This window comes from Calidris pugnax, unplaced genomic scaffold (assembly GCF_001431845.1).
Source record: "Calidris pugnax isolate Ruff unplaced genomic scaffold, ASM143184v1 scaffold547, whole genome shotgun sequence".
NCBI lineage: Eukaryota > Metazoa > Chordata > Aves > Charadriiformes > Scolopacidae > Calidris > Calidris pugnax.
This window is the reverse complement of record NW_015091267.1, coordinates 168,970-193,139: the sequence shown is the minus strand read 5'-3', so window position 1 is coordinate 193,139 and position 24,170 is coordinate 168,970. Positions and strand designations below refer to the sequence as shown.

The window sequence follows — 24,170 nt, the reverse complement described above, 5'->3', positions numbered from 1 at the left end:
GAATACAGAATTGCTTTTTTTCCCTCCTAACCAAAGTAAGGTGACATCTTTGTTTTGTGTGTTTTAAATTCACTAGTGCTGAAAAATCCACTTCCCAAGAAGGCAAACTGGGTGTTCTGAAACCAGAACAGTTCATAATGAATGAATCTCCAAGAACTAGACCAAGTCTAGAAATAGCAGATAGCGAAAAAGAATCTCTGACAGTACAAGAACTTGCTGCTCCTATTGACGAAGAAGTACATAAAAATGAAAACCTTCCCGTGGCAGAAGAATCTGAGGAACCACTTTCCTCAAAAGTGAGAATTCTGTTCGGATACTTCTGACTGTACTTTCTGATGTTTGGTTTCACACCAGCTGTTTTTAAGACATCTAAAGATGCTGTTTTAAATGAATTAATAGGGACTAGTAAGAATTACATTCTTGTTTAATATTTTCACTCTAATATGAGGTCTTCTAAAATTCTGTAAATGACACATTGATAATATCTAAACTTCTGTTAACAAATTTAAAGACTTTACTTAACCTTTGAAATTTCACTCAAGTTCATGATACATTAATACTTACTTCCATGCTATATTTCAGTTGCTGAGTTTATTCTGAACTCCTTGGTGGTTGCTCATGAAAGACTATACTGGTTATAGTGTCTGGTTTTATTAGATAAATACCTTCTTTAAAGGAACAAGGAGCAGTGATGAGTTCCATAGACTACTTGAAAGTTTTTAAGCAAAGTTTTTTTTCAGTTTAACATCCTTATCATGACTTACAATGCTTTATTTCACAGGTGATGTATTTTGTGCTAATGTTTGTTGTTTTTTTTTTTTTTCCTGAAGTCTAAGGATGACATGGAAGTATTGTTTGTGGGGAATTTGGCCAAGAATGACAATCTAGACATAAATCTAAAAAGTACGAAGTCAGAAACACTTGATTCCTCTAAAGAATCACCTAAGTGCCACAGCAAGGGAGGAACAGAGGAAGATCTATCTACAGATGCTACAGGAAGCATTCAGGATACCATAGAAAGGTAAAGTTCCGTGTTGACAGAGTAAAAAAAGCTTTTTGAAAACTATGTGCATTTCTCCAGTTTCCATACAGTACTTGCTTTCTGATGTGTAGGCTCTGAGCTGTAGTTGTTATATGCTACATGCTGTGAAAGTCACTAGGTGGCATCCTTAGGTAGTATAAGAGTTTTTAACAGAATTTTTCTCAAGGCTCTTTTCAGCTTTTCCCCATAAAGAGATGCTTCAGTCCCTTCACCTTTGATAGCCCTTTGCTGGAACATCCATTCCTTTCTAGCCCTTTCCAACCCTTTGCTGGAACACTTATCCTAACGCATCTGAGAGTACCTTTAGCTTTCATTGCTGCAAGGGCACATTGCTGGCTCATGTTCAACTTGGTGTTGAACAGGTCCTTTTCTGCAAAGCTGCTTTCCACCTGTGTGACTCATACTTGTGCCTGGGGTTGTTCCTCCTCAGGTGCAGGACTTTGCACTTCCCCTTGTTGAATTTCTTGAGGTACCTGTCAGACCATTTCTCCAGCTTGTCCAGGTCCTTCTGGGTGGCAGCATGACCCTCCAGTGGATCAGCCACTGCTCACAGTTCTGCATCATGAGTAAACTTGCTGAGGGTACACCCTGCCCCATCATCCAGATTGTTAATGAAGATGTTGAACCGGATTGGACATTAGTACCCATAGGGTACACTCCTAGTTACTGGCCTCCGACTAGACTTTGTGCCACTGATCACCAGCCTCTGAGTGTATCCAGTCAGTTTTCAGTGCACCTCCTTGTCTGTTCATCCAGCCCATACTTCAACAGCTCCTCTATGAGGATGTTAGAGGAGATAGTATTAGAAGCCTTATTGAAGTCAAGGTAGACACTGTCTAGTGTTCTCCCTTCATCTATCAAGCTAGTCATTTCATTGTAAAAGGTTATCAGGTTGGTTAAGCTCCTCATGGTGAATCCATGCTGACTCCTCTAAGTCACCTTCTTGTTTTTCTTGTGTCTGGAAGTGGTTTCCAGGATTAGCTGCTCCATCACTTTCCTAGGGACTGAGGTGAGGCTGACTGGCCTGTGGTTCCCTGGATCATCCTTCTTGCCCTTTCCCAAAACATGAGTTTAAAAGCTTTCTGTCTTAGTGATCTGAATATGCTTGGATAGATGTGAGAATTCCATCCTGTTTAAAAGTGGTAGTACCTTGAGCACTGGAATTAATTAATGTAATGTTCTGTGTTTGGTTAACTTTTGGGACCTATTGTGACCTATAGCTGAAGCTTTTCTGCTGTACCTTGAGTCTTTAATGTTGTTATCCTTCCAAAAGATTTGTCCAGAAGTAATCAGAAAGGTGATCACTATTGGTGAAAAGCCAATTGTCTCCTTTTCACGTTTTTTGCTTCCTTTATTTTTTTAATAACTTTACCAACTAACTAAATACAAATGCAGAACACTTAAGTTCATTTCTAGCTGGAAGTAATAAATATTTGATAATAAACCAAGTTTGTAGAGTGTATTTTGTAGTTCCTGTGAACCAAAAGTTGAAAAATGTTTTTGTAGGTCCACTGATAAACTAAATTCTGGAGAAGAAAGTAAACAGAGTGATACAAAACCTTTGCATCAACCAAAGGAGTCCCTCTGGAAGCCAAGGCCAAACCTAATGAGAGTTACTAGAAAAAGAAATTATACTGAAGAGGCTGAAAACAGAGAAGAGGACAAGGCTGAGAAAAAAAATGCAGAAGTGTGTTTGGAGTTAGAAAAAACAGGTGTATCGATGGTAAGTGCTGATCATGGTTTGTGAACCAATTCATACCTCAATTCTCGTATTTAGAACCATAGATGGCACAGAAATCCAGTATATGGCTCTGAAAGGTTAATGTGATTTTTTTTTTTTTAATTTGCTGTTGGAAGTGATGCTGAATAAATGGACTTAACTAATTCCACAGTCTTTAGAATCTAAAACCTGAGATAACAGTGTACATTACAGTTTATATGGTCAGAAGTCTATATTATCATAAACACATGCTAACACTGTTACCAGTTAATTTAGTGTCTGTTATTCATTGAACAATGGAAATTAAGGCAGTTGTCTAACATGAGATACTACCTAAAATGCATGTAATTATACTTATAAGTTGAAATGTATTTGAACAAGTTCAGACCACCTCTGCTTAAATTTGCTCAACAGGTATAATCTAGCCAAGACTAGTTTCTTCTCTGTCTCAATACATGAATCAAGTTTATCTGGTGTCCCTTATTTTCTCGATGGATCACTAAAGCCTTTCAGTTAACATATTATTTTAGCCAAGTGTCCGTAGATGACAGAACTGTGCTTATTGATGTTTTTTTATGTTCTGGGATACATTTCTCTCCGTGTGATGAATAATACTTGAATGTTGTTCTGTAAACTATTGTAGTTTTTTCCTTCCTAGTTTGTTTCCAGGGCAGAAAAAAAAAATTCCTTCCCTCATATTGTTCTTTAAATTAATAGGTGGTTTTAGAAAATAATTCATCTTTCCAGCTTCTGAAGAGTTGCTGCTTTTAATAAGTTGAATGTAGCCTTGGTCTATTAACTAGCATCAGCACTGGGAACTTGGGCATCGTAGATAATGCCACCTAATGACACTTCTGCTATAGAGCCTGAAATTAAAGAAAATGGGGAAGAATGCCCTAAGCTACCAGAGATGACAGCTGGACATGTTTTCAAGAACACCAAACTTAGTTCTTTGAATCTTTTTGTCACCAAAACCAGTTAAAAATATTTGGTACTTAATATGGTAGTTAATTGTCTTTTCTGTTTAGCCAAGCTCCAGTAACTTGGTGGAAGCTGCATCCCTGTCAGACACTGCAAGAAAACGTGATTTTACGAACTCTGTTGAAGAAACATCTTGTAAGAGAATCAGGCAGGAGAGTAGACTCCAATCTCCAGAGATATCATCAGAGAATGAGAGTCAAGTAGAACAAGAAAATGATTCTCAGCTTTCTACCTCTCAGGACAAAAATTCAGACAATCTTACAAGGTAAAACAAATAATACTGGCTTAAAAACTCAACTGATTGGTTTTGGCTTTTGTTTTAAAAACACAATTATTAGCTATAGTTTTGCAGTGTGTTATGTGAGCACATGTATGATGTCAGTTGTTGTGTCTTCCGTCTGAATTCTACCAGATGCATGCAGATGTCCCTGTGTCTCTTACCTTGCCTGCACTCTCATGAAATGAACACAGTGAGCACTTCCACCAGCCCATCCCAGGACCAACCTTTGGTTTCAACAGGAATTCCTGATTTTAAAGGGGAGGACTTTGAAGTACCCATATTGAGGGCACTGGGATTTTGGGATTAACCTAAACAGAAACTCTGTGCTGGAAGTGTCCTCTGTGGCTATGTGTTACCCTCCAGGATGTTTTTTGGGCAAAGTTTAGAATTACTTTTAGTACTAAAAGCCGTCATGCCCATCATTTGAGGAGAGAAAAAGTAAGCACCTCGTTATTAAAGAGATTGCTGCCTGAGAAACTGGAGCAGATAATTGGTCATCATCTGACAATTCTAGTTTCTAGATATTAGTCTGATCAACCAAAGCATTACATTTTGGGGCTCCTAGCATAGCTTTAGCAAAGAGTACTGGAAATGTTACATTGACATGGAAACATGTGACTTCCATGTCTGTCCAAATGAAAATTAATTCAGCCTTTTCTAACAGAAGAATTCTGTGTCTTGTAAATTTAATTGTGCAGCTTTCTAACACTCTGAAACTGCTTAATAAACATTTGCAATCAGTACAATGTGCATACATGAAGAAACTAGAATTTCTGATTAGATAGTATGTGAATGCATTTTTGTCGCTATACATTAAGAGGTAAATAGATTGTATTGTTGGTCACAATGATCCTCTTTTATTCATTGAGTTTGTTTTGATTTGTGTAACCTCTTTTTTGGAATGTCTTAAGACATCACTGTTTTTTGAACATGCTTTTGTTTTGTACTTTAGAAAGCAGTCCAGAAGGTCATCAAAACGGATAGCACTGCCAAAACCTGTCTCGGAGCTAAGAACTGCTGCTTCTTCTGCCTCTGAATGTGAGGCTGATTGCAGTGAGAAGGGGAATCAAAGGCAAGAAGTTAAACTGAGTGGTACTAGAGGCAAAAGTTTGAAAACTACACATAGAAAGAAATCTGGTAAGGAGCACAGAAGTTCAAAGATAACCTTGGTGACCCTCCGGGCTTCTCAAGAGGAGGAGGAAGAGGAGACAGATGACTCTGAGCCTCACGATGAAGATGAATGCTTTGCACCAGAGGAAGTAAACAAAGCTCCAGTGTTTGTCCCTATAGGTCTTCGATCTCCAAAACCTGTTCCTGTTCAGATAGAGGAAACCATGGAGGAGGTATCACTTAGCTGGGTTCTGCAGATGTATTTTTGTTTTGATTGCTTAACCAGCTTTTATAATACTGCATCTCTGAATATTTGGGTTTTATTCCAGTTTAGTTTAATTTGTTAAGAATGGCGTTGCAAGTAGCAGGGATATGTTACTTGGCAAATGTCCTTGGTTTTGAACAAAATACTACATCAGTCTAAGGTCCCATTATGTTTATGACCTGTATATAGGTCTGCAGGGTGCTCACCAGTTTGTTTATTGGAATTGAATGTAGGCACAGACTACCATGCTTACTACATGTTTTGAGGCCCAAGATGAAACAAATGAGAGTTTCAATTTTACATTTGAATATTAGGAAATGAGAGAAGGACAGAAATGTTTCTGTATATGGTGTCCCCTTTGCCAAGAAACTTTAACTGTCGCACACACACAGCTACTTGCTCATTCCCCTCTCACGTGGGACAAGGAGAAAATAGAAAGAATGTAAGAAGTCTGTTTATCTAACCTATTCCATTCATGTCTCAGGTGTTCATCACTACTTTCCATTCATTCAGATTCTTCTTGCTTACTGTTACTTCTCTTCTCCCATTGAAATCCTGTTTTTTGGTCTCATGAGTTAATCACACTGTTTGTTTCTCTGAGTGAAACAGCAAGAGAATTTAGTCAGTCAAAACACCAAGGGAGACTCTAAGAAAATAATGGACAGGAAAGTTGTTGCACAGAAAGTTTTGCTGAATCTCTTAGTTTCAAAGATGGGGAATATATTACTTATGGGGATGATGATCAAGTTTCCTGGTTTAACACACAGGAGCCATGAGTACTAGTAAGGGATATGGTTAGATACCTGAGGACTGAGTTGTTGTCAAATTTAAATATATCAGTGGAAAGTATCTGTAAAAGTGCAAGTCTTTGAAAGCTCCCCAGATTGAGCAGTGCTTTTCATAAGAACCTCACTGGAAATATTGTAATCTTTCTGCCAAATTTCAAGTCCTCATTTCTGAAAATGTCATGTGTCTGAAGTTCTCAGTAAAAAGACAGTATTAAAGAAAAAAAAGAAGAAAATAAAAAAGGTAAAATGGCTGGTGGGTGTGTATTCCCTAACCTTACTTTGGAAAAAGGGTTGAGCAATTTTTCTTTCCTGAAGACATAAAAGCAGAAAGAGCGTGAAAACTGACAAAACCCATTTGAGGTAAACAGCCACCATGAAAGATCTCAGCCACTTAACTTAGTTTGGTGGAGGAATTAGCAATTATAAACAAGGTCTTAGATTGATGCCTCTGGTTAGTTACAAGCAGCACTACTAGTTCTGCCTCCAATTCATACAACTGCTGCCTTCTTAGAAGGTATATATTATAAGACTTGATTTTTGGGAAGGATCCCAATAAATGTTCAAGATCTGGTAAATGTATGTGGTTTATAAAAATTTGCATTTGACAGATTTTCTTTTGGGGCTGATGAAGTGAAATACTTCTAAAATTATTTTTACAGCTGGAAATATCTGTGAATGTGCCAGATGTGCAGGTGGTTACTGATGTTGAAAGTCTCTGTCATGCTGCTGTCCAGCCCGTGGTACAAAAGGAGGAAGAAGCAAGCACCTCAACAGCTGTAAGAATGTCCTTTTTTGTTTTGTTTTGTGTCATAGTACATACAAAGCTACGTGGACAGTGTCTGGTTTCCATGTCTGCTTGTAACAGTATAACTTAATAGACTCTTACCTGTCCCACACAGATAGGAGGAACACAGCTATGGGAAAACTATGAAAGCAAATATTGTCAGCCTTTAAAATACCCTTTCAAAGCCAGGGTAACCTTTGGGCAGAGAATTTGCCTGTAAGCATTAAATTCAAATTATGGATTCATTTTTTAATAGAACTTTGATACTGTTTTTCATTTTATTTAAGGAAACAGCCGCACATGAAAATCCAGAGGTGGACAAAGGTAGATATGAAACAATCTTGTCCATATCTTTCCTGTCAACTTGCTCATAGTATGTAGTTACTCTTGCTGAAAGTATGGGGGGTTTATAGATCTTATAAAATAGAAACTCCTCATGAGATACTGGATGCTTTTATGTTATGGAGGAGACTGAAACCATTTTCTTTCTACTGGTTTCTATCAAGTAGGGTGACCAAGCATTGCAAGGTTCTGTTCCCAGGGTGAGAATGTGCCCTTTGTATGTCCTGTCTGTGACTTTCCCATGCTGTGGTTAGTTGTACCAGCAGAAGAGGAAACTTTGCAAGTGCTTACCTTCAGCTTGCTTGATGCCTACCCAACTGCTCTCCCACTCCTCCTCATGAACAGGGTGAGGGGCGAAAATAAAATGAAAAAGCTCCTGGGTTGAGAGAAAGACAAGGAGATCACCTATCAAAACAGACCCAACTTGGGGAAATCTCATTTTATTTATTGCTGAATAAAACAGAGTTGGATGGTGAGAAACAAAGACAAAAACTAAAACACCTTCCTCTCCTGACTTTCTTAGGCTCAACTTCATGCCTTCATTTTGTACTCCTCTGCCTCCTCCCCTAAGAGGCACAGGGGGACAGGGAATGGGGGTTGCAGTCAGTTTCCAACACTTCCTCTCTGATGCTTCTTGCTCTTCATTCTTCTCCTGCTCCAGCGTGAGGTCCTTCCCATGGGTTACAGTCCTTCACAAACTGCTACAGCATGGGGTCCTTCTTATGTGCTGTAGTCCTTCAGAATAAGTCTACTCCGCCATAGGCCCTCTACAGGGTGCAATTTCTTCAGGAAATACCTACCTGCTCCACCAAGGGCTCCTTCATAGGTTGCAGGGGAGTCTCTGCTCCCACATATGGAGTACCTCCTCCCCGTCCTTCCTTAACAATCTTGGTGTTTGCAGGGTTGTTTCTGACACTCTTTCCCTCCCTCTTCACTGCTATGCAACATTTTCCCCTTCTTAAATGGGGGGACCCAAAGGTCAACTGTGTCCTGTGGTGGGTCATGTGGAACCGGCTGTGCCCAGGGAAGCCCCCCTGCTGCCAACACCTTGCCACCCCCTACCCTCTACACCATTTAAGGGAATAATGTTGCTGCTCAGTGTTTTTAAAATAGTTTGACTTTAGTGGATGAGAATTGCTGTCTGTCTACAAGCATCCTGATCCATGAATGGCAATGATTTAAAAAAATATGTACTTCACTATATTGATGATAGTATCAAATGCTTTTTGAATATGGATAATTGGATTTCTGTTAATGTGCTTGTGACTTCTAACGTGTGTGAACAACTTTGTAGGAATTAATGATGGAAGCACTGAAGCTGCCATGACTTTACTTGCAATGGGTGATCCAATGTTCCAGTTAAAAACAAGCAGTGAAGGTATGATCTGATTTATGGGGCAAAGCCTTGCTTGTACTTTCAGGGTCCACCTAAGGAGAGAGGGAGCAGTGGCTGCAAAGCTCTTCCACATACTGCTGCGTAGCAGGAGGTCAAGAGTCTTTTTATGCCTTTAGTCCTTCTGAATTGTAATGCATAGTGAGACTAGGCAATGCAAGTTGCCTGGAAAAAGCAAGGCATCTTACCTGATACTGCCAAGTGCATCACTGTGCTAGAAAGGTGTTTGAGACCTGTTTTAGAAAGGACAAGTTTGAATTAATCTGGTCACATAAATTGGACAAAAGAAAGCAATCAAGCTTAAATCACTGTAACTATCAGTGGTCTTTTCATACCTTTAACCTGAAACATAGCTCTTTCTGCCTACCTAGCTACAACCTGAAATTACGTGGGTTTATTACAGTATTTGATAGACTTTTAGTTAGAATCTATTATCTACTTTCATTGGTTGAATGTTAGTTTCTGCGTTCTTACTATCAGAAGTGTGATCTTAGGACTGTATTTACCTGGGATTTGAATTTGCGTCTTTTGGAGAATGCAGACTTTGTTAAATGAGGTTTGAATTTGAACATCTGTAAAATAGCTTTAAGTATGTGCCCAACCTGAGTTTTCTAAATTATGCTTTTCTATTCTGTTTATTGTTTTAACCAGAATGGACACACGTGTTACCTGCTCAAGATGAGTTGGACATGGCAAATAGCCTTGTAACCCACACCTACTCCAAACAAAATACAACTCCAAGTCAGTACTTACTTTCTTCAGACACTTCTGCCAAGGAAGTGGTCCTGTCTGAGGATGGAAGCAACATTAATGTAGAGGATCAAAGCACTGACACAAGAATAGGTGTTGAAGAATATTTTGAGAAAAGTGCTACAGATACCAGGTTAAATGACTACTTCATTTTTCTTTAGGGAGAGAGATCCTCTGACACTGCTTACTTTTGCTAGGTTCTTTCTGGCGTTTTTATTGAATTGCAAGCACTCTTGCTTTAGCAAAGGTTTCTCAGATTATGTAGTTTGGTATGTAATCTGGAAAACCCCTCTTGTCTTTTTCTTATTGCTTTTTTGAGATACTGGTATATAATTTTGGGAATGTGGAACTTGTTCTTCACTCCTGAAGTTAAGTTTACCCTGGTGGGGGAGAAAGGAATATTCAAAGTTAGGTGGTACGGATCCTTTTAATTACCAAGCTCATTTTCCCAAAGTACTTTGCAGCTAATCAGGCCAAGGCAAATTGCTTAAGTGTCACTGCTGCTGTGGGATCTAGATCACTGATTTAGGCAAAGGGATGTTGAGCAACCAGTTGATCATCTATCATTATGGTTTTTAATGCATTACGTTTTTTAGTTTTGTTCAAACATTTGTGAATGTTGAAACAGCTTGATGAACACCTCAGGAAAAATCTGCTGGTGTTCAGTTTTATTATTTGAAAGACTATTTAACTTGTTGATTGCTTGGATAAACTATCAGATTATACTCCCCTGAAAAATTATAATCAAAGATATTTTACTTTAACTCCAGTGGTTCTTCTATTATATTCTTAATTAGAATTTACTGCCACGTCATCAGTGTTAGATTTCTGATCTTCTTGTGTTCTTTAAATATTTCAATTATTCATTTTTTTCTGTAGGTTGAGAACATCCTCACACAGGATGTTTCTGTTGTGATTCCCAGATGATCTTTATTTTTGTTCTTCCAGGTAGTCTTCTGTTTCCTCTGCCAGATGCAGCCTGTATTTCATCTCTTCATCATCTCATCTTCTCTATCTCTCTTACCTCTTCTCTGCACAGCGATTTTTGCTGGAAATACTAATTTCATCTCACAATTAACTGTCAAAAATCAAGAGGTATATTGATGGCATTTTTCCTTTTTACTTGCAGTGATAGCTCTTTGCTTACAGTGAATAGACTGACAAGAGGCAGACACCTGGAGTCTGAGCCAGACCTTGGAGTATTGAGGGCCAATGAAAACATAATTCAAAAGTCAGTTAATGCCAATGTACCTGTGGAACAACTGGAGCAAGTTCAAACTGGTAAGCCTGTTTCCTATCCTAGGGTTCTGAAAAACGATTTCTTCTCATGGATTCGCATCTCTCTATGAAATGAAACTAAGTTGAAAGAAGTCTTCAGTTTCTGTTCATGTTCACAAATGATGCATCACCACTGTAATGTACGGCATTCATTTATGGTATAGTTTTATACATAGGTATACCTTTTGGCATAAAATTAAATGAAATCTCAATAGCAGACTTTTCTGTGCAGGTCTTAAATTACCTGGAAAGCCCTTAAATTACTGGACTGCCTATTGCAGAAATACAGTGCAATACAGTGTACATTTTTCTGTTATTACTGTCTTACCCTCCTATTAAAACCAGAAGGGTAGATATACAGAACTGGTTTTGGTATTCTTAAAATAGTTCCAAAAGGCGTGGTCTTCAAATTCTGAATTATCTTCATGTCACTGGCAAAATGTACAACATACCAAAGGCAAGATGAGATATAAGACATGTATACAGCAAAATCATTAGAAATTTTGTTGTGTGTTTATCTATACGCTTCTCCACGTATATGCATCTCCATGTACAAATGCTTATATGTAAAAATAATATGCGTACATATACACCCATACACATACAGAAAAAAATATGTTAATTTTTATTCTTACATATCTTAGAGTCTACAACTCAGAGAGATGCTGCAGAAATGCAAAAGGTGGAACTAGAACAGTTCAGACCAGCTGCAGGTGGTTCTTCAGTTCTTTATGACTTTGCAACTACAAGTATGGAAGTTATCAAGCAAGTAGACAAAACTGAGAGGTAGGAAGAATCATCAATTAATATTGACATTATTCCTAAAGTCTTTTAAAATATGTAGCTGATGTGCATGTGTAGTATGTGTCTTTGATGGAAGCAGTGTGCTTACAGACATTGTATGTGTTTACACACATATGTGTACCGTTTAGACTTATTTTTAATATTTTTCTCTGTTGCATGTTGTCCTACAGCTTTTGGAGGTAAAAAGTTAACTTATGTTTGCTGTTTCAGAACTTAGTAATTACCTTGCTTCTTAGTTGTCTCCCATGAAACTGCATCTGAAAGGAAATGTTAAGGAGTCGATCAATTTGGAAATGTTAACGAGCTTGTAAGGCTTCCTGCTTGGTCATGCTTTTAGTAGTAAAGTCTCAATTAGTGGTGTTGGGGAGGCTTTTTGCTGAAATGCTTTGTGTAGACTTGTTCAAAGGTTATGCATTTTCCTTAGTAGACTGATGTATTTTCTAAATAGATGCCCTGTTTCTCTGTCACTACATAAGCTTCATATTAAGTAAATAATTATACAGAACTTACGCCATGCACAGGTATCTTCATTTCATTTCAAATTAACTAGATATATATCTTACAGAACAGAGATGAAAAATCCTTGTGGAAATTCAGAGGATTTAAGACCTGTAACTGCATCACCAAAGTCTGAAAAATCTCACATTGGACTAGAGGATTATCCAAGTCAAAGTTCTGTGGATGGACTTCCTGAGCAAAATCCTTGTCTTCCTGAGGACAATAGATGCACAATGAACTTCACTCAGGTAAAGATCTTAATTTAGTGCCCAGTTTCTGAAACTCTGTAAAGGAAAAGGGTTTCAGTGTGAAAGTACTCAGCCATTTTAAAGACCTGGTACTTCAGCTGGTGAACAAAACTTTCTTTTTTGCAAAGGTATAACCAAACCTCATCTTCAGACAAGCTTAATCTTTGCAAGCATCAGTTTATAGCATTTCAGCAATAAGAGATAATTTGAACATTGTTTTTAAAGAGTTTTGATGGAAGAAGTTACCTAGGATTCGTGTATTTACTCAGTCTGACTTCGTACTGTTATATCTGTTTAAATTGAAATTAAATTAAAATGTCACTGCCGGGCACAGCAATTTCATTGTCATCTTCATTTCCTTTGTTTAAAACAAACTTCTTCCTTTGCTATACTGTTTCCTATTTTCAAAACCCAATAAAGTGGTTTACATGTATATTATCAGGGCCAAAGAGTGTCTTTCACATCCATTTCTTTGCAGTGGTTTGGGTATCTTATTTCTTCATGGGAGAAAGGTTCATTCTGAGTTTCCTCAGGTTTTCTAGTGTTGCCTGAGATCAATATACTTGCAGTTACAGTTGAACAGCTGAGGGGTAGTAGCTTGTTTCCCCAGTGCAACCTGTTGATGTGTCAAGGCTGATCTCATGTTAGAACAAGGTAGAAGAAGGATTTGACTCTTACAGGACTGGCAGAGAGTATGAGAACAGGCAACTTGCAGTGGAGAGTATTCCTGGTTTTAGCAAAGGTACATGCCATACATAAAAGGGAAGGGAGAGGTGAGTTGTAGAGTTTGTTTTTCTTTGGCACTCTGTGGGTTTGTAATGGTAGGAGGAATTTGTGTTCTTAGTGCCACTGAGCAATTTATTACATGAGTCATCTCTGACAGAGTTGTGCTGTAGGAAGTATAAATTTATTTTGACAAACCATCAATACAGGCAATGAGCTGCATATAAATTTTATATTGCCCAAGTGTTTAACTTAGGATAACTAGAAGTAGAAGCTGACAAAATGCAATTATAATGATGTGATTAGATTTTTTGGCTCTTTGCTTTGTTTCTTCCCTGTTTTCTATAGTTATTTATTGGATTTATTAACTTGTTTTATTTCAAATGTGTTATTTCTAGAAGGAAGCTTATGCCCAGGATTCTCAACAGCAATGTGTCAGCAGCACAGAAGAGACTTCAGGTATGGTGTGCTAGTACTCTTAAGTTAGCAAAAGTCCACAGTTTTGAATCTTGCAGTTACACAAAGATGAATAAAAAAAAAATTAAAATGCTTTCATTGACACAATTAATCAGTCTATTTCATTAACAAAAATAATGACCCACAGCGCAGTGCCATTCCCCTCCCTAACATTACATTTCATTAAGAGAAACTAGACTTGGGAACTTTTTGAATGGCGCTTCATTAAGTTTACATATCAGTGGAAGGGAAACTTCTTGCTCTCTCCTCCCCACTGTGAGCTTCTGCTGTTTACCTGGTGCTATATTTAGCAGTTGTTAGAGCCTTTTATGAGTTTCTGACTCATTTATTCATCAAAAATTGAATGTGACAAAGGGAGAGAACCTGTGTGGTTTTCCACTGGCTTAGTTGAGCTATAGGGGCTCATGAAGGTGTCAAGTGAATGCCAGTGTCAGAGTCGTGTGAGTAAGAGGGCTGGACTGTGCAAGTATGGCGCAGGGCAGAAAGGAGAAGAGTGGAAGGGAAGAAAACAACCAGACTTCCCTCTTTAGCTGTAGTGAGTCAGCAGATTAACACCTAACTGATTTGATGTGATGAAGCGTTTGAGGGTGATGGCTGCTTTTCCCTACAACAAATTGAACTGGAGCTGATTTGGAACCAATACTTGTCTCAGGTACAGGAAAATCACTGTGTCAGAAGCCAAGAATACTTACTTCACATGGAAACTGCAGTCCAAAGTTGTAACTCCTGAGCATGTGCAAAAGATAGGGCTAATATTTCTTAGATGTCTGTTGTTATGCTCTGTTATTGCAAGGATCTTGGGACAGAGCATCTTAAATCATCTTTAATTAGATAAAGAACCCCCGTGAGTTGAGGTTGGAATAACAGCAGCTTTATTTCATCAAGAATGAGAGCAATGGAGCAGCACTGTTGTTTTCCATCTTTTGAAAACTTTACAAATGTTCTCTCCTTAAATTCATTCTAATGGATAGCAGTTGGCAGTTATCTGTTCATGTCTGTCTGTTGACTAAATTATTTATATTCTTCTCAGGTCTCTTCTGCAAGTCCACAGTGAGGGGAAAAATCCTTGTGTTTGCCATCAAAACAGTAGACTTCTGCCATTTAAAGTACCTCATATTACCTGACAGTTGCAATTAAAAACAGAGGACCATTTGGCCACAACTACACAAGATTATTAAACTGCAAATTGTTCTTTAATGCTAGAGCACCCATTTAGAAAGCTCCATCGCTACTAGGCATTTTTAATATTCTTCATTCTGAATGGTAATCAGGACTCCACTGCAGTGAATAGGCTCCAGGGGGTGACGATGCGTATCTCATCTAAGATGCAAGGAAGCATATTGTCTCAAGAATATCCTCAATGCCTTTTTCCATGGAGAAATGAGTGCCTAAAATACAATTACTTAAGGTGGGAAGGGCATGAAGAGAACAGTGTAATTTCAAACTTGACTAATAAAGTTTTGTTATTTCTTTATTTCCCTGAAAAAAATTATACTAGTGAACAATGAACATAGATGTCCAGAGGAAGAACAGACGTTCATTTTAACGTTGGTGGAAATCCCAGCTGACTCAAAAGATTTTGATGCGTCTGCTTTGCTGGAACAAACTTCACAGCCGTTACTACCAGCCCCAATACTTATCAGCCCAATAAATACAAGTGAAACAAGCGTGACTGAAGTGGAGAGGTAAATGCTTTGTTTTTTAGCAAAGTGAAACACTTTGTGTGAACCTTGATTGTTCCCTGAGTATGCATTACAGATTACAATTTCTCAAACGAAGAAATGCAGGAGGAAGTAATTTTGGCAGACCGGTCAGAGAACCTAGAAAGTTAAAAGTGCTCTAATCAGATTTGAGAAAGATCTCATTAGTGGTTTAAAGTTAGTTTTAGTAGCTGAGATTTTGGTGTCAACTTTAATTCTGATTTATCCTTTAGAGCAACTCTTCCTTTTTAGTAGAAGTCATTTGTCCAGCCTGAGTCTATTCTGCCATGGACACTTTGAATGAAAACTAATTCATTTAATGAAAAAAACCAACAATCAAAGGAAAAAGACATTCTGAAGAATAGGAAGTGTTGCAAAGTTGTGAAAAAAATATTACTATATTAATGTAAGTCCTCAGATCATAACTAGAGGTGTGATGCAATTCCACAGCACTGTGGAGGACCTTGCCCTGTGACATCAGATCTTAATGTCATTCCCTTAGCTGTTGAAAGGATAGGTCTTTGGGTTAATTTTGGCTACACAATGTAAGAATTCTAACTCTTGTGGAACCACTGATGGTAGACAGAACTGCTGACAGGCAGAGTTAGGGTACATCTTCTGTCTTGCTGTCCTGTACTGCTTTGCCCTATTTTCCGAGTCTCTGATGCTTCCCTAGATGTCATGCTGTCTTTTGAGATCATACTGTGGGGGTGGAAGGGCGTGAGGATGTGGAGATGGAGAGCCAGTTGTGTGTATAAATAATACTGTATTTTAGGATTTTCTAGGGCAGCTAATCAGTTGACATATTTTTATATTTTATGAAAATATCAACTGGCGTTCAAATAGAACTGTTTCTAAAGTAACTAGATTCAATTATGACTATAAAATCTCAATTATCTGACTTAAGATTGCACAGCAAAATGTTTCTTGGTAGTAAACAGTACATTTGAAGTTAATATTGATGTTAAGTAAGAAAGAGTATCACGATAGATCCATGTGTAATTTCCATACAGAAATGTTATACAAAGTAAATTTTGGCCTCTTGTAGTATCACAATAATGACTTTATATATAAACAGTATTGGATCCTTGACAACTGCAGCTGAAGAATTTGCTGCACCTTTAAACAGCAGTATGGAAACCAAACAACTAGAGAGTGCATCATTAGAGCCCATTCCAAATTTGCAGACAACTCAAAAAAGATCAGCTGCTGAGCTTGAAGAAAATTATTCTCCTCCTGCCAAGAAAACTCGGTCTGATGTTGTAGCAGAAGGTAACTTGGAAACCACTTATAAGGTGAGATGGTAGTTTGGTAAGTGAGTCTTTATGCATAGTGTAGATGCATAACATGTAATAGAGCATTTTAATTACATTTATTGTTTAGCAGTGTCAATTGCTTAAAAACATACAGCCTGTACAACTTACAAAGAAAATCAACACCCATAGATTGCTTTTTATTTAGAGTTCTACAAAAATTTTTGGGCTGTTGATTTAGTATTAATTTTTTTTGACAATCTGTAGGCTCTTAGTGTTTTTCTTATTAGGCTTCCTAGTAGGCAGACTGGTAATATGTCTTATTTGGTTCATGCACCCCAGCGTTTCTGGCAGTGACATTGTGGGAGGGAAAACTCTGGCTGTATACTGGATGACTGGCAGACTGTCTAGGGTCACTGAACGATGTTATGATTCCTCATGGTGTCTGTTACACAAAGAAGTTGTTAGAGATATTCATACAGTTTTTTAACATAGCAGGTAGTAGTTTAAAAGAACAAGCTGCAAATTAAAACTGCCCAGCATGTTTCCAGCTTCCGTCTGTGCTTTTAGAATGTGATCAAGCTTGTGGCAGTGACTACCATTCATTTCTGTGAGTAGGCTAAGATTGTGTAGTGTGTCCGGGTGAGGGAATGGGTGGTAATTCCCCACATGATTCAGAGAGCTTTTCTAGGAAGGTTTGGATAACAGTTCTCTTCTTTGACCTCTCATGTTGACATCCTTGAGTCATTTGCCATAAGAACACCTTGAGAAGCCTGCTAAGGAAATGAGTTAAGTGATGAATAATACTGTACTGAAGATGTATCACTGAGTGTTCTTAGACGTGTACATGCATGATATGTCTTTATCAACTTTCATTATCTCTTCTATATTGAGAGAAATAAAGAAATAACTTCTTTTTTTCTTTCTGTTCTAAATGCAGGTTTATTCAATTAAATCCACAAATGATCCAGTGGTAGCTTCTGGTAGGTAAACTTTAACTTGTAAAACAAAGTATAATGAATGTAAATGCATGATACACCAATACTTGTTGTCGTCCTTTATAGTCCTGTCTGAGGCTATGTGACAAAAAAGTAGAAACAGTTTCCCAGTAGTAGCCTAGTACCACTGTTCCATGTTTTCTGCTATAAGCTGAATGTGTTGGGTTACATAACTGCCTGTTAATTTGATAACGGGCCTAAAAACATTGGTATAGCTAGTCTATTTATGAAATTTGGGAGGTTTTTTGGACTAAACATAATACCTTTTCTTAAGCAAATATTTCTACCTGTTAGAGAGCAGTAGTAACCAAAGGTATGAATTTGTACTTTGACCATACTATGCACAATTTTTTTTATTTATTTTGTATTTCTCTTTTAAAAAAACACATGCACAGTGTAATTGACTGAAAACTTAATTTGCCTCTGAACAATCAGAGGGAAAGTAGAGTTGCTGACAACACAGTCTTCAGCGATCTGAGCCTGTGAAGGGTTTGGAGAGCTACTTTTCGGCCCTGAAAATGACTTTAAAAGGAAATGGTGGAAGTTTAAATAGCTAAATGATTTGACTAAGTTCTGTAGTGTGCTGTAAAGGATGGGGATGGTTGTGCAGTAAAACTCACACTTCTACTAGCTTTTCCAGCTTTCCCCCATAACGTGTTAAGATCTTACAGACTTTAAAAGTAGACTGTGAACTTCCAATTCTTAGTGATGACCTCAAAAAATAAAATGACAAAAGAAAAATGAACAAAATTTCAGCCCTTCCTTTGTAATGGTGCAAGTCATCTTAACATCACATGCATCTTTTGGGCTGTTGTGTTATCACTGAAGTAACAAGTCCTTGAATAACTCACAACTCCTTTTACAGAGAATCCTTTCCAAAAAACAGAGGCTTCAGCCTCCAAGTTGGTGTCTGCGTCTTTGTCACCACTTGCTGAGAGAATCCAGCTTGAGACTTTGGAGAACTTAGGGAAAGCACCACTTGAGAATTTGGCAACCGAACAGGAAGAGGAGGTGATGCCCAGATTAACCTCTAATAGCAAAGCAGAAATAAGTGGACAAGGAAAACAGGGGGATGCGCATGAATCTGGACAATTGGAACTTACTGGAAGCCTGGCATCATCTGCAAAAACTCCATTACTCAGGTATTTACGCAATAACATTCTGTCAGCCTTTCCTGTAAAAAAGACCTTGTTTCCATATTGAGTGTTTTATATCCTCTTTCCACTTAGTATTACAAGAAGGGCAGTACCATTGTTTGAGCCCTGCATGGCTCAAAGTTACAGCATCTGTCCTCTTCAGCAAATTAGAAAGGATCAAACTGTCTGTTTTGAAATTTGAATTATATTATTCATTACATGAGCAGATTGACCAAGAGACACTACTGATGTATGATGTGTCTGTTTAGACACTGATAGATGCCTCTTGTGAGACAGATATCTGTTGGCTATGATACAGATTTAGGGTAATTGTCGTTTTCCTTAGTCAGTCTAATGTTGTGATATATACATCCATCCACTTGTTTTGATTTTTGTCCTTCTGCCAATAAGATTTGGTACTGGTATAGTACGCAGCACACTGGATTTTTAGGACTAACTTAAGATATGTCATTTCCCTAAAGGAGTTTCAGTCTTGACAGCTCAGAGGATATTCCTCTTATCTATCCATCTGACTGTGGATTTTTTTAGTATACCTCTCTATAAAGTTTAAGTGCTTGAGTTCCTGGTCTCTATTGTTCTTGCACGCACTGATTTTGATTGTGTGTCCTGCTGATCTCTTCTGATCCTCTTGTCTCCTCTTTCATTATGCTTGTCTGAGTACCAAAACTGGTTATTTGTACCTGGGCCACCCACAGCAATTGGGTAATGATGCATTAACATCAGAATCCTTGCCTTAAAGTTTACTTTCTAAATTGTAAACTCTTAACATGAAAAGTTGATACTCTCTGTACCTCCCTCATCCCTTTGACTTCTATAACTTCAGTGGTACTAGGTGTGACACTGTTAACAGGCTGAAACCCTGCAACAGATAGCCTTCTTTCTGTGTCTTCTGTGACCCCATTCTTGGGAATGACATTTCTTTTTCCATTGATTACATGGAGGATGTTCTTTTCAGTTCATTCTTTAGGAGTATGTATCTGTTCTTCTTGGAATAATACAAAGAGACAGATCTCTTTGTGAAGATAATGCTAGCTTTTTACAGGCTCTGGTTTAGTAGAAAATAGTAGGTTCCTGTTCTCAGAGTTGGAGATTGTCAAGAGTCTCTGTAACTCTTTGAAAAACTCTTGTGCCAGAATATTGAATAATACAAAAGCCTTTCTCTTTTTTTTTTTTTTTTTTTTTTTTATAAGTGTCTTGGGAATGTTATTTGAAGGGAAATGACCAATATTTTTAATATTTGTCACTAAACTTCATTGAGGCTGTTTATGGAGCGAGGAGCCTCATAGACGTGTTTGTACACTACGAATTCTGCAGCAGAATATTTTTTAAAACATTCGCTGTTTTGGTTTTTTTTTTTCTTTTTTTTTTTTTTTTTTTGGTTAGAATTTTCATAGATCTTGGAGGAGTGTGTTTGTTTCCAGTGTAATGAATTGGACTGCTGTAATATAATTTACATCTTCCTTTGTGGAGCAAATCTATGACATCTGGACTGTATTTGTTTTGAACAGGGGTGGACGAAAACCATTGGGATTTTTATCTTTAATTTGCAAAAAAAGTAGCTCTGAATCTGCAGAAGATACCAAAGGGAATAGAGGGAAGATCCAAAAGCCTCGGATTGTGACTCCAAAGCGAAGTCTGAAAAAGCCCCCTCCATCCACTAAAGATGATGGGAAATCTTGTTCCCTTCCTTCTACAAGCACACCATCATCCGTGGAGTATAAGAATGTAGCTGCTGATGCTGCAGTTACGGTATGTGTTTACTTCTGAATGCCCTTCAGTTTTTGAGATGTGAAGAACAATGAGGTAGTTGTTTCAGGAGTGGGCATATAGCGCTCATGTTTTGAGAGATGTCACTGCTCCAGCAAATAACTCCTGACTTGTACATGTCTAGGAAACTGATAAGGGAACTAAACTGTTTTTTCTCTGCACTTGTATCTATTTGTTTCCCATTTTCAGTAAACTGATTTTTTTGTCTTAACTTATCTAAATTGGAAGCAGAAGTGCATATATATATATACACACATACACACATACACATATACAAAGAAACAAGTTGAGGCTTTCTTGTTTGAGACTTGAGACAATGAGCAGCCTTTTCTTTTTCTATTAGGTTGCAAGTACTGAGCCACTGGAGAAGCCACCCCTTTGTGTTGAAGATCAAGAGAAGGAAGAGGAGCCAACCAGAATCTCTGAGTATTTTTTCAGTGACATATTTATGGAAGTGGATGATTCAGAATAGCAAATTGGCTTTATAAAAAAACTGGGATCTGACAGTATAGTGCAACAAAGGAAGAAGAGTATTTTTTAAAAGTTCTGATTTTTTCTGATGTTCATTATGCGACATTTACTATCAGCCAAGCTGTTGTTAATAAATTCCATAAAGATGAAACAGATTCCTTCTGAAGTGACCTGGATACTTTTAAAATGTTGACATCTGAACCGCTACATGGATGTCACTGGACCAGATGAGCAGCTGCTGGCTTATAGTTTCCTTGTTTAGGTGCCGATAATGGATGCGTGACTATCTTACAGAAAAGTGCAATGAAAAAATGCTTAATCTTGTGACAAGTATCCTTTTGAATTTTAATGCTAAGGCTTGTGGTACAGGTTATACAAGTTCTTTACTTCTTTTTGTGAAGTATGTTACATCAGTGTGTTAGTAGGAGGAATGAACCTTTTATGTAATCTCTGTAGATAGGAACACAAATACTGGAAGTAATGTAGTAAATACATAGCTATGTTCAGTGCTGCAGGTATTTGTATTAGCATCTCCAAATGACATATTTTTGTAAGAGCTTTTGATTACAAAAATTAAAAGATCCTAGCCTGAAAAGTTCCTTAAAAATGTATTGAGAACAACTGAAAAAACACAATTTACTAAAAGATGCTACACAGTGTTAATCTTTACAACTGTCTTATTGAAGTAGGAGGAAGAGGTTAATGTTTACTAGTGCAAATGCTAATTTCCTTTTAAATTTGAAAACAAGGGGATATGTACCATTTCTTTTCTTTGGTTTTACATGTAGATGTTTGTATCTCTGCTGACTTCTGTGGTTTTCCTGGTGCAAAGTAGCACAAAGAGACTGAATTTTTAAACCATGACTATACAATGTGGTTGCTTGGGGGATTTGCTACTTTGAAGCAGCTGAATTTTAATTGTTTTCCTCATGTTGCATGTCTACTTGTACTGTAACTCGCTATAAAATGCTGGTGTAGCTTTAGATTTTAGTCTAATTTTTTATGTGCCTGATCAAGAAGATTGTCTTGATGAGGTAACAAAGTTCACACAGTCTCAGAGCCAGGTGGTCACAGAAAGATTCAATATTTATTCTGAAACTCCTTATTACACAAAAATGACTGTGTAGATTTAAGTACTCTAAATTTTTCTCCTGTTACTTAATTCCATCAGGTACTTTTGCAAAACAAATTATTTATTATGAAAGTGAAACTGATGTTTAAATGATACTGTTATGCTCTCAAGAAATCTGTCTTAGCTTTGGACTTGGATAATCATTTACTGGCAAATATTTTCATATAAGTATCTAGTTAATTTTGAAATACTCGATGCAGCTTGAGAATGTTTGCCTTTTCAGAAGCTATTGGCAAGGCTTCTGAAGGAGCCTTTAAAATTTTGTCAATAAGGAAAAATACACTTAAAAGCTACTGTTACTGCAAATTGCTATGTTAGCAGCCCTCTGTCAATCAAAATGTCGCTAGCAGCAGCATCTTCTTGAGGTGATGTTAAGGGACCAACAGTCCCAGTGTCAAGTAACTTGAAAGCATTCTGTCAGCTCCCCTTTCCCCCAGAACCCCTCCGAAATCCCATCACCAACAGCAGTTTCTGATTAGTGCTTTGCCTAATCCATTTAACTTGAAATGTTTATCTAAATATTGTCTTACCGTAAACCTTATGAAATAGATTAACCTATACATAAAGCTCCATGCATTGTTTATCTTGTAGATACTATTTTATGTATGCAAGTGTTTAGTTCCTGATACACATGGCATGTTTAAATCACTTGCACTGATAGAGCCTAAAAACAGATTTGTGGGGAGTGGCTATAAAATAATTGCCCTAAGTATTTTCTGAGGCAATAACCATTCTGCAATTAGTTGCATACATTTTAGCTTGCATTCATATTACAAGTGAAAAAAACCACCCAACTATTTCATTATTAAGATTTAAGGTGCCTTATCTACCTTGTTAATTGGGGCTACACATTTTTTCCCTGCAGTAAATCACATGCACTTTGTTAGACGACTTTTTTTTAACGAGCAAATTTAATTTGGATAGAGACAAGACAACTTTGTGTTCTGTTTTGTGTATGAAAGTTTTATAATGGTGAAGGATGTAAGAAAAGATAGGTGAAATCTCAAGGCCTGTTAGTTTAGCGTTTTTACAAAGATGCGGCATAAGACTGCTTTGCTTAAGAGTTGTCCGGCACCCTGTATCATCGCGTATAAGCTTTCTGTTTCAAAGAAAGTAGTCATATTCTATATGTAAATTATGTGAATAAATTATTTTATATTACCTGCGTTTCCGTTTTTTGGAATATCAGCTGCCATTTCTAACTGCTCGCAGGTGTAGTAGGGAGTGTGGGCTGGATGTGGCTGCGGCACTGGGATGTGCACAGGCAGCCCTGTGCTCAGAGGGGCTCTGCTGCTGCCTGGGGGGGGTTGGGCTTAATTTATTTGCTATCTGACCTCCCAGTGTTACCTCTCTGTAAATCACAGAATCATAAAATGGTTTGGGCTGGAAGGGACCTTAAAGATCATTTAGTTCCAACCCCCCTTGCCCTGGGCAGGGACACCTCCCACTAGAGCAGGTTGCTCAAAGCCCCATCCAGCCTGGCCTTGAACACTTCCAGGGATGGGGCATCCACAGCTTCTCTGGGCAACCTGTTCCAGTGTCTCACCACCCTCACAGTAAAGAATTTCTTCCTAATATCTAATCTAAATCTCCCCTCTTCCACTTTAAAACCATTACCCCTTGTCCTGTCACTACACTTCCCAACAAAGAGTCCCTCTCAGCTCTCCTGTAGGCTCCCTTCAGATACTGGAACACTGCTGTGAGGTCTCCCCGGAGCCTTCATGCTGTAGCTTTACTTAAAACTGGGATGCTGGAAAATGGCAAAGCTTTCTGACAAGATTTACAAAAAAAATAAATCTCCACCCGTAGCATCTCTGTATTTAATGACAAAGCATTTTGCTAAGAAGGCCAAGGGTTTTTCTGGGTTGCACAAGTGTGTAACCCTGCCCGTGATTTTTTTTTTAATTTTTTTTTTTTTTCCCAAAGAGTTCTTTAAAAGAATTACCTTGCACCGAGGGCCGCGGGGACCAACGGGGCGCGCAGTTGCGGCCCGATCTGTAACTGGAAAGAGCTGGGGTTGTTTTATTTGGGGTTTTTCTTTGTTTTTCTCCTCGTTTTAGGAGTTTAATCCCTGAAGTAACAGGCAGGGCGGGGCCCGGGCAAGGACGCTCCGGCCCGGCCCGGCCCTGCCCGGGCCCCGCCGCCCGGGCCGCGCTCTGCCCATTGGCTACGGCGAGGGGAGTGGCGGCGGGGGGCGGTGGGCCCGGGA

General features: G+C 38.2%; 1 protein-coding gene across 1 annotated transcript in view; it reads left to right on the top strand.

Moving 5' to 3' along the window:
* The window catches only part of BDP1 (B double prime 1, subunit of RNA polymerase III transcription initiation factor IIIB), a gene marked incomplete at its 5' end in the record, with an annotated part of 51,215 nt that extends 28,093 nt beyond the window's left edge, over positions 1–23,122 (top strand). Inside the window, 19 exons of the mRNA XM_014960544.1 lie at positions 77–296; positions 831–1,021; positions 2,549–2,765; positions 3,791–4,008; positions 4,976–5,366; positions 6,846–6,962; positions 7,258–7,294; positions 8,607–8,690; positions 9,357–9,588; positions 10,585–10,736; positions 11,378–11,519; positions 12,103–12,283; positions 13,405–13,465; positions 14,982–15,168; positions 16,262–16,478; positions 17,377–17,419; positions 18,300–18,576; positions 20,100–20,340; positions 20,702–23,122. Of these exons, the coding sequence (XP_014816030.1) occupies positions 77–296; positions 831–1,021; positions 2,549–2,765; positions 3,791–4,008; positions 4,976–5,366; positions 6,846–6,962; positions 7,258–7,294; positions 8,607–8,690; positions 9,357–9,588; positions 10,585–10,736; positions 11,378–11,519; positions 12,103–12,283; positions 13,405–13,465; positions 14,982–15,168; positions 16,262–16,478; positions 17,377–17,419; positions 18,300–18,576; positions 20,100–20,340; positions 20,702–20,830 (3,337 nt within the window). The remainder of the gene's footprint in view (positions 1–76; positions 297–830; positions 1,022–2,548; positions 2,766–3,790; positions 4,009–4,975; positions 5,367–6,845; positions 6,963–7,257; positions 7,295–8,606; positions 8,691–9,356; positions 9,589–10,584; positions 10,737–11,377; positions 11,520–12,102; positions 12,284–13,404; positions 13,466–14,981; positions 15,169–16,261; positions 16,479–17,376; positions 17,420–18,299; positions 18,577–20,099; positions 20,341–20,701) is intronic.
* Positions 23,123–24,170: the final 1,048 nt, after the last annotated feature.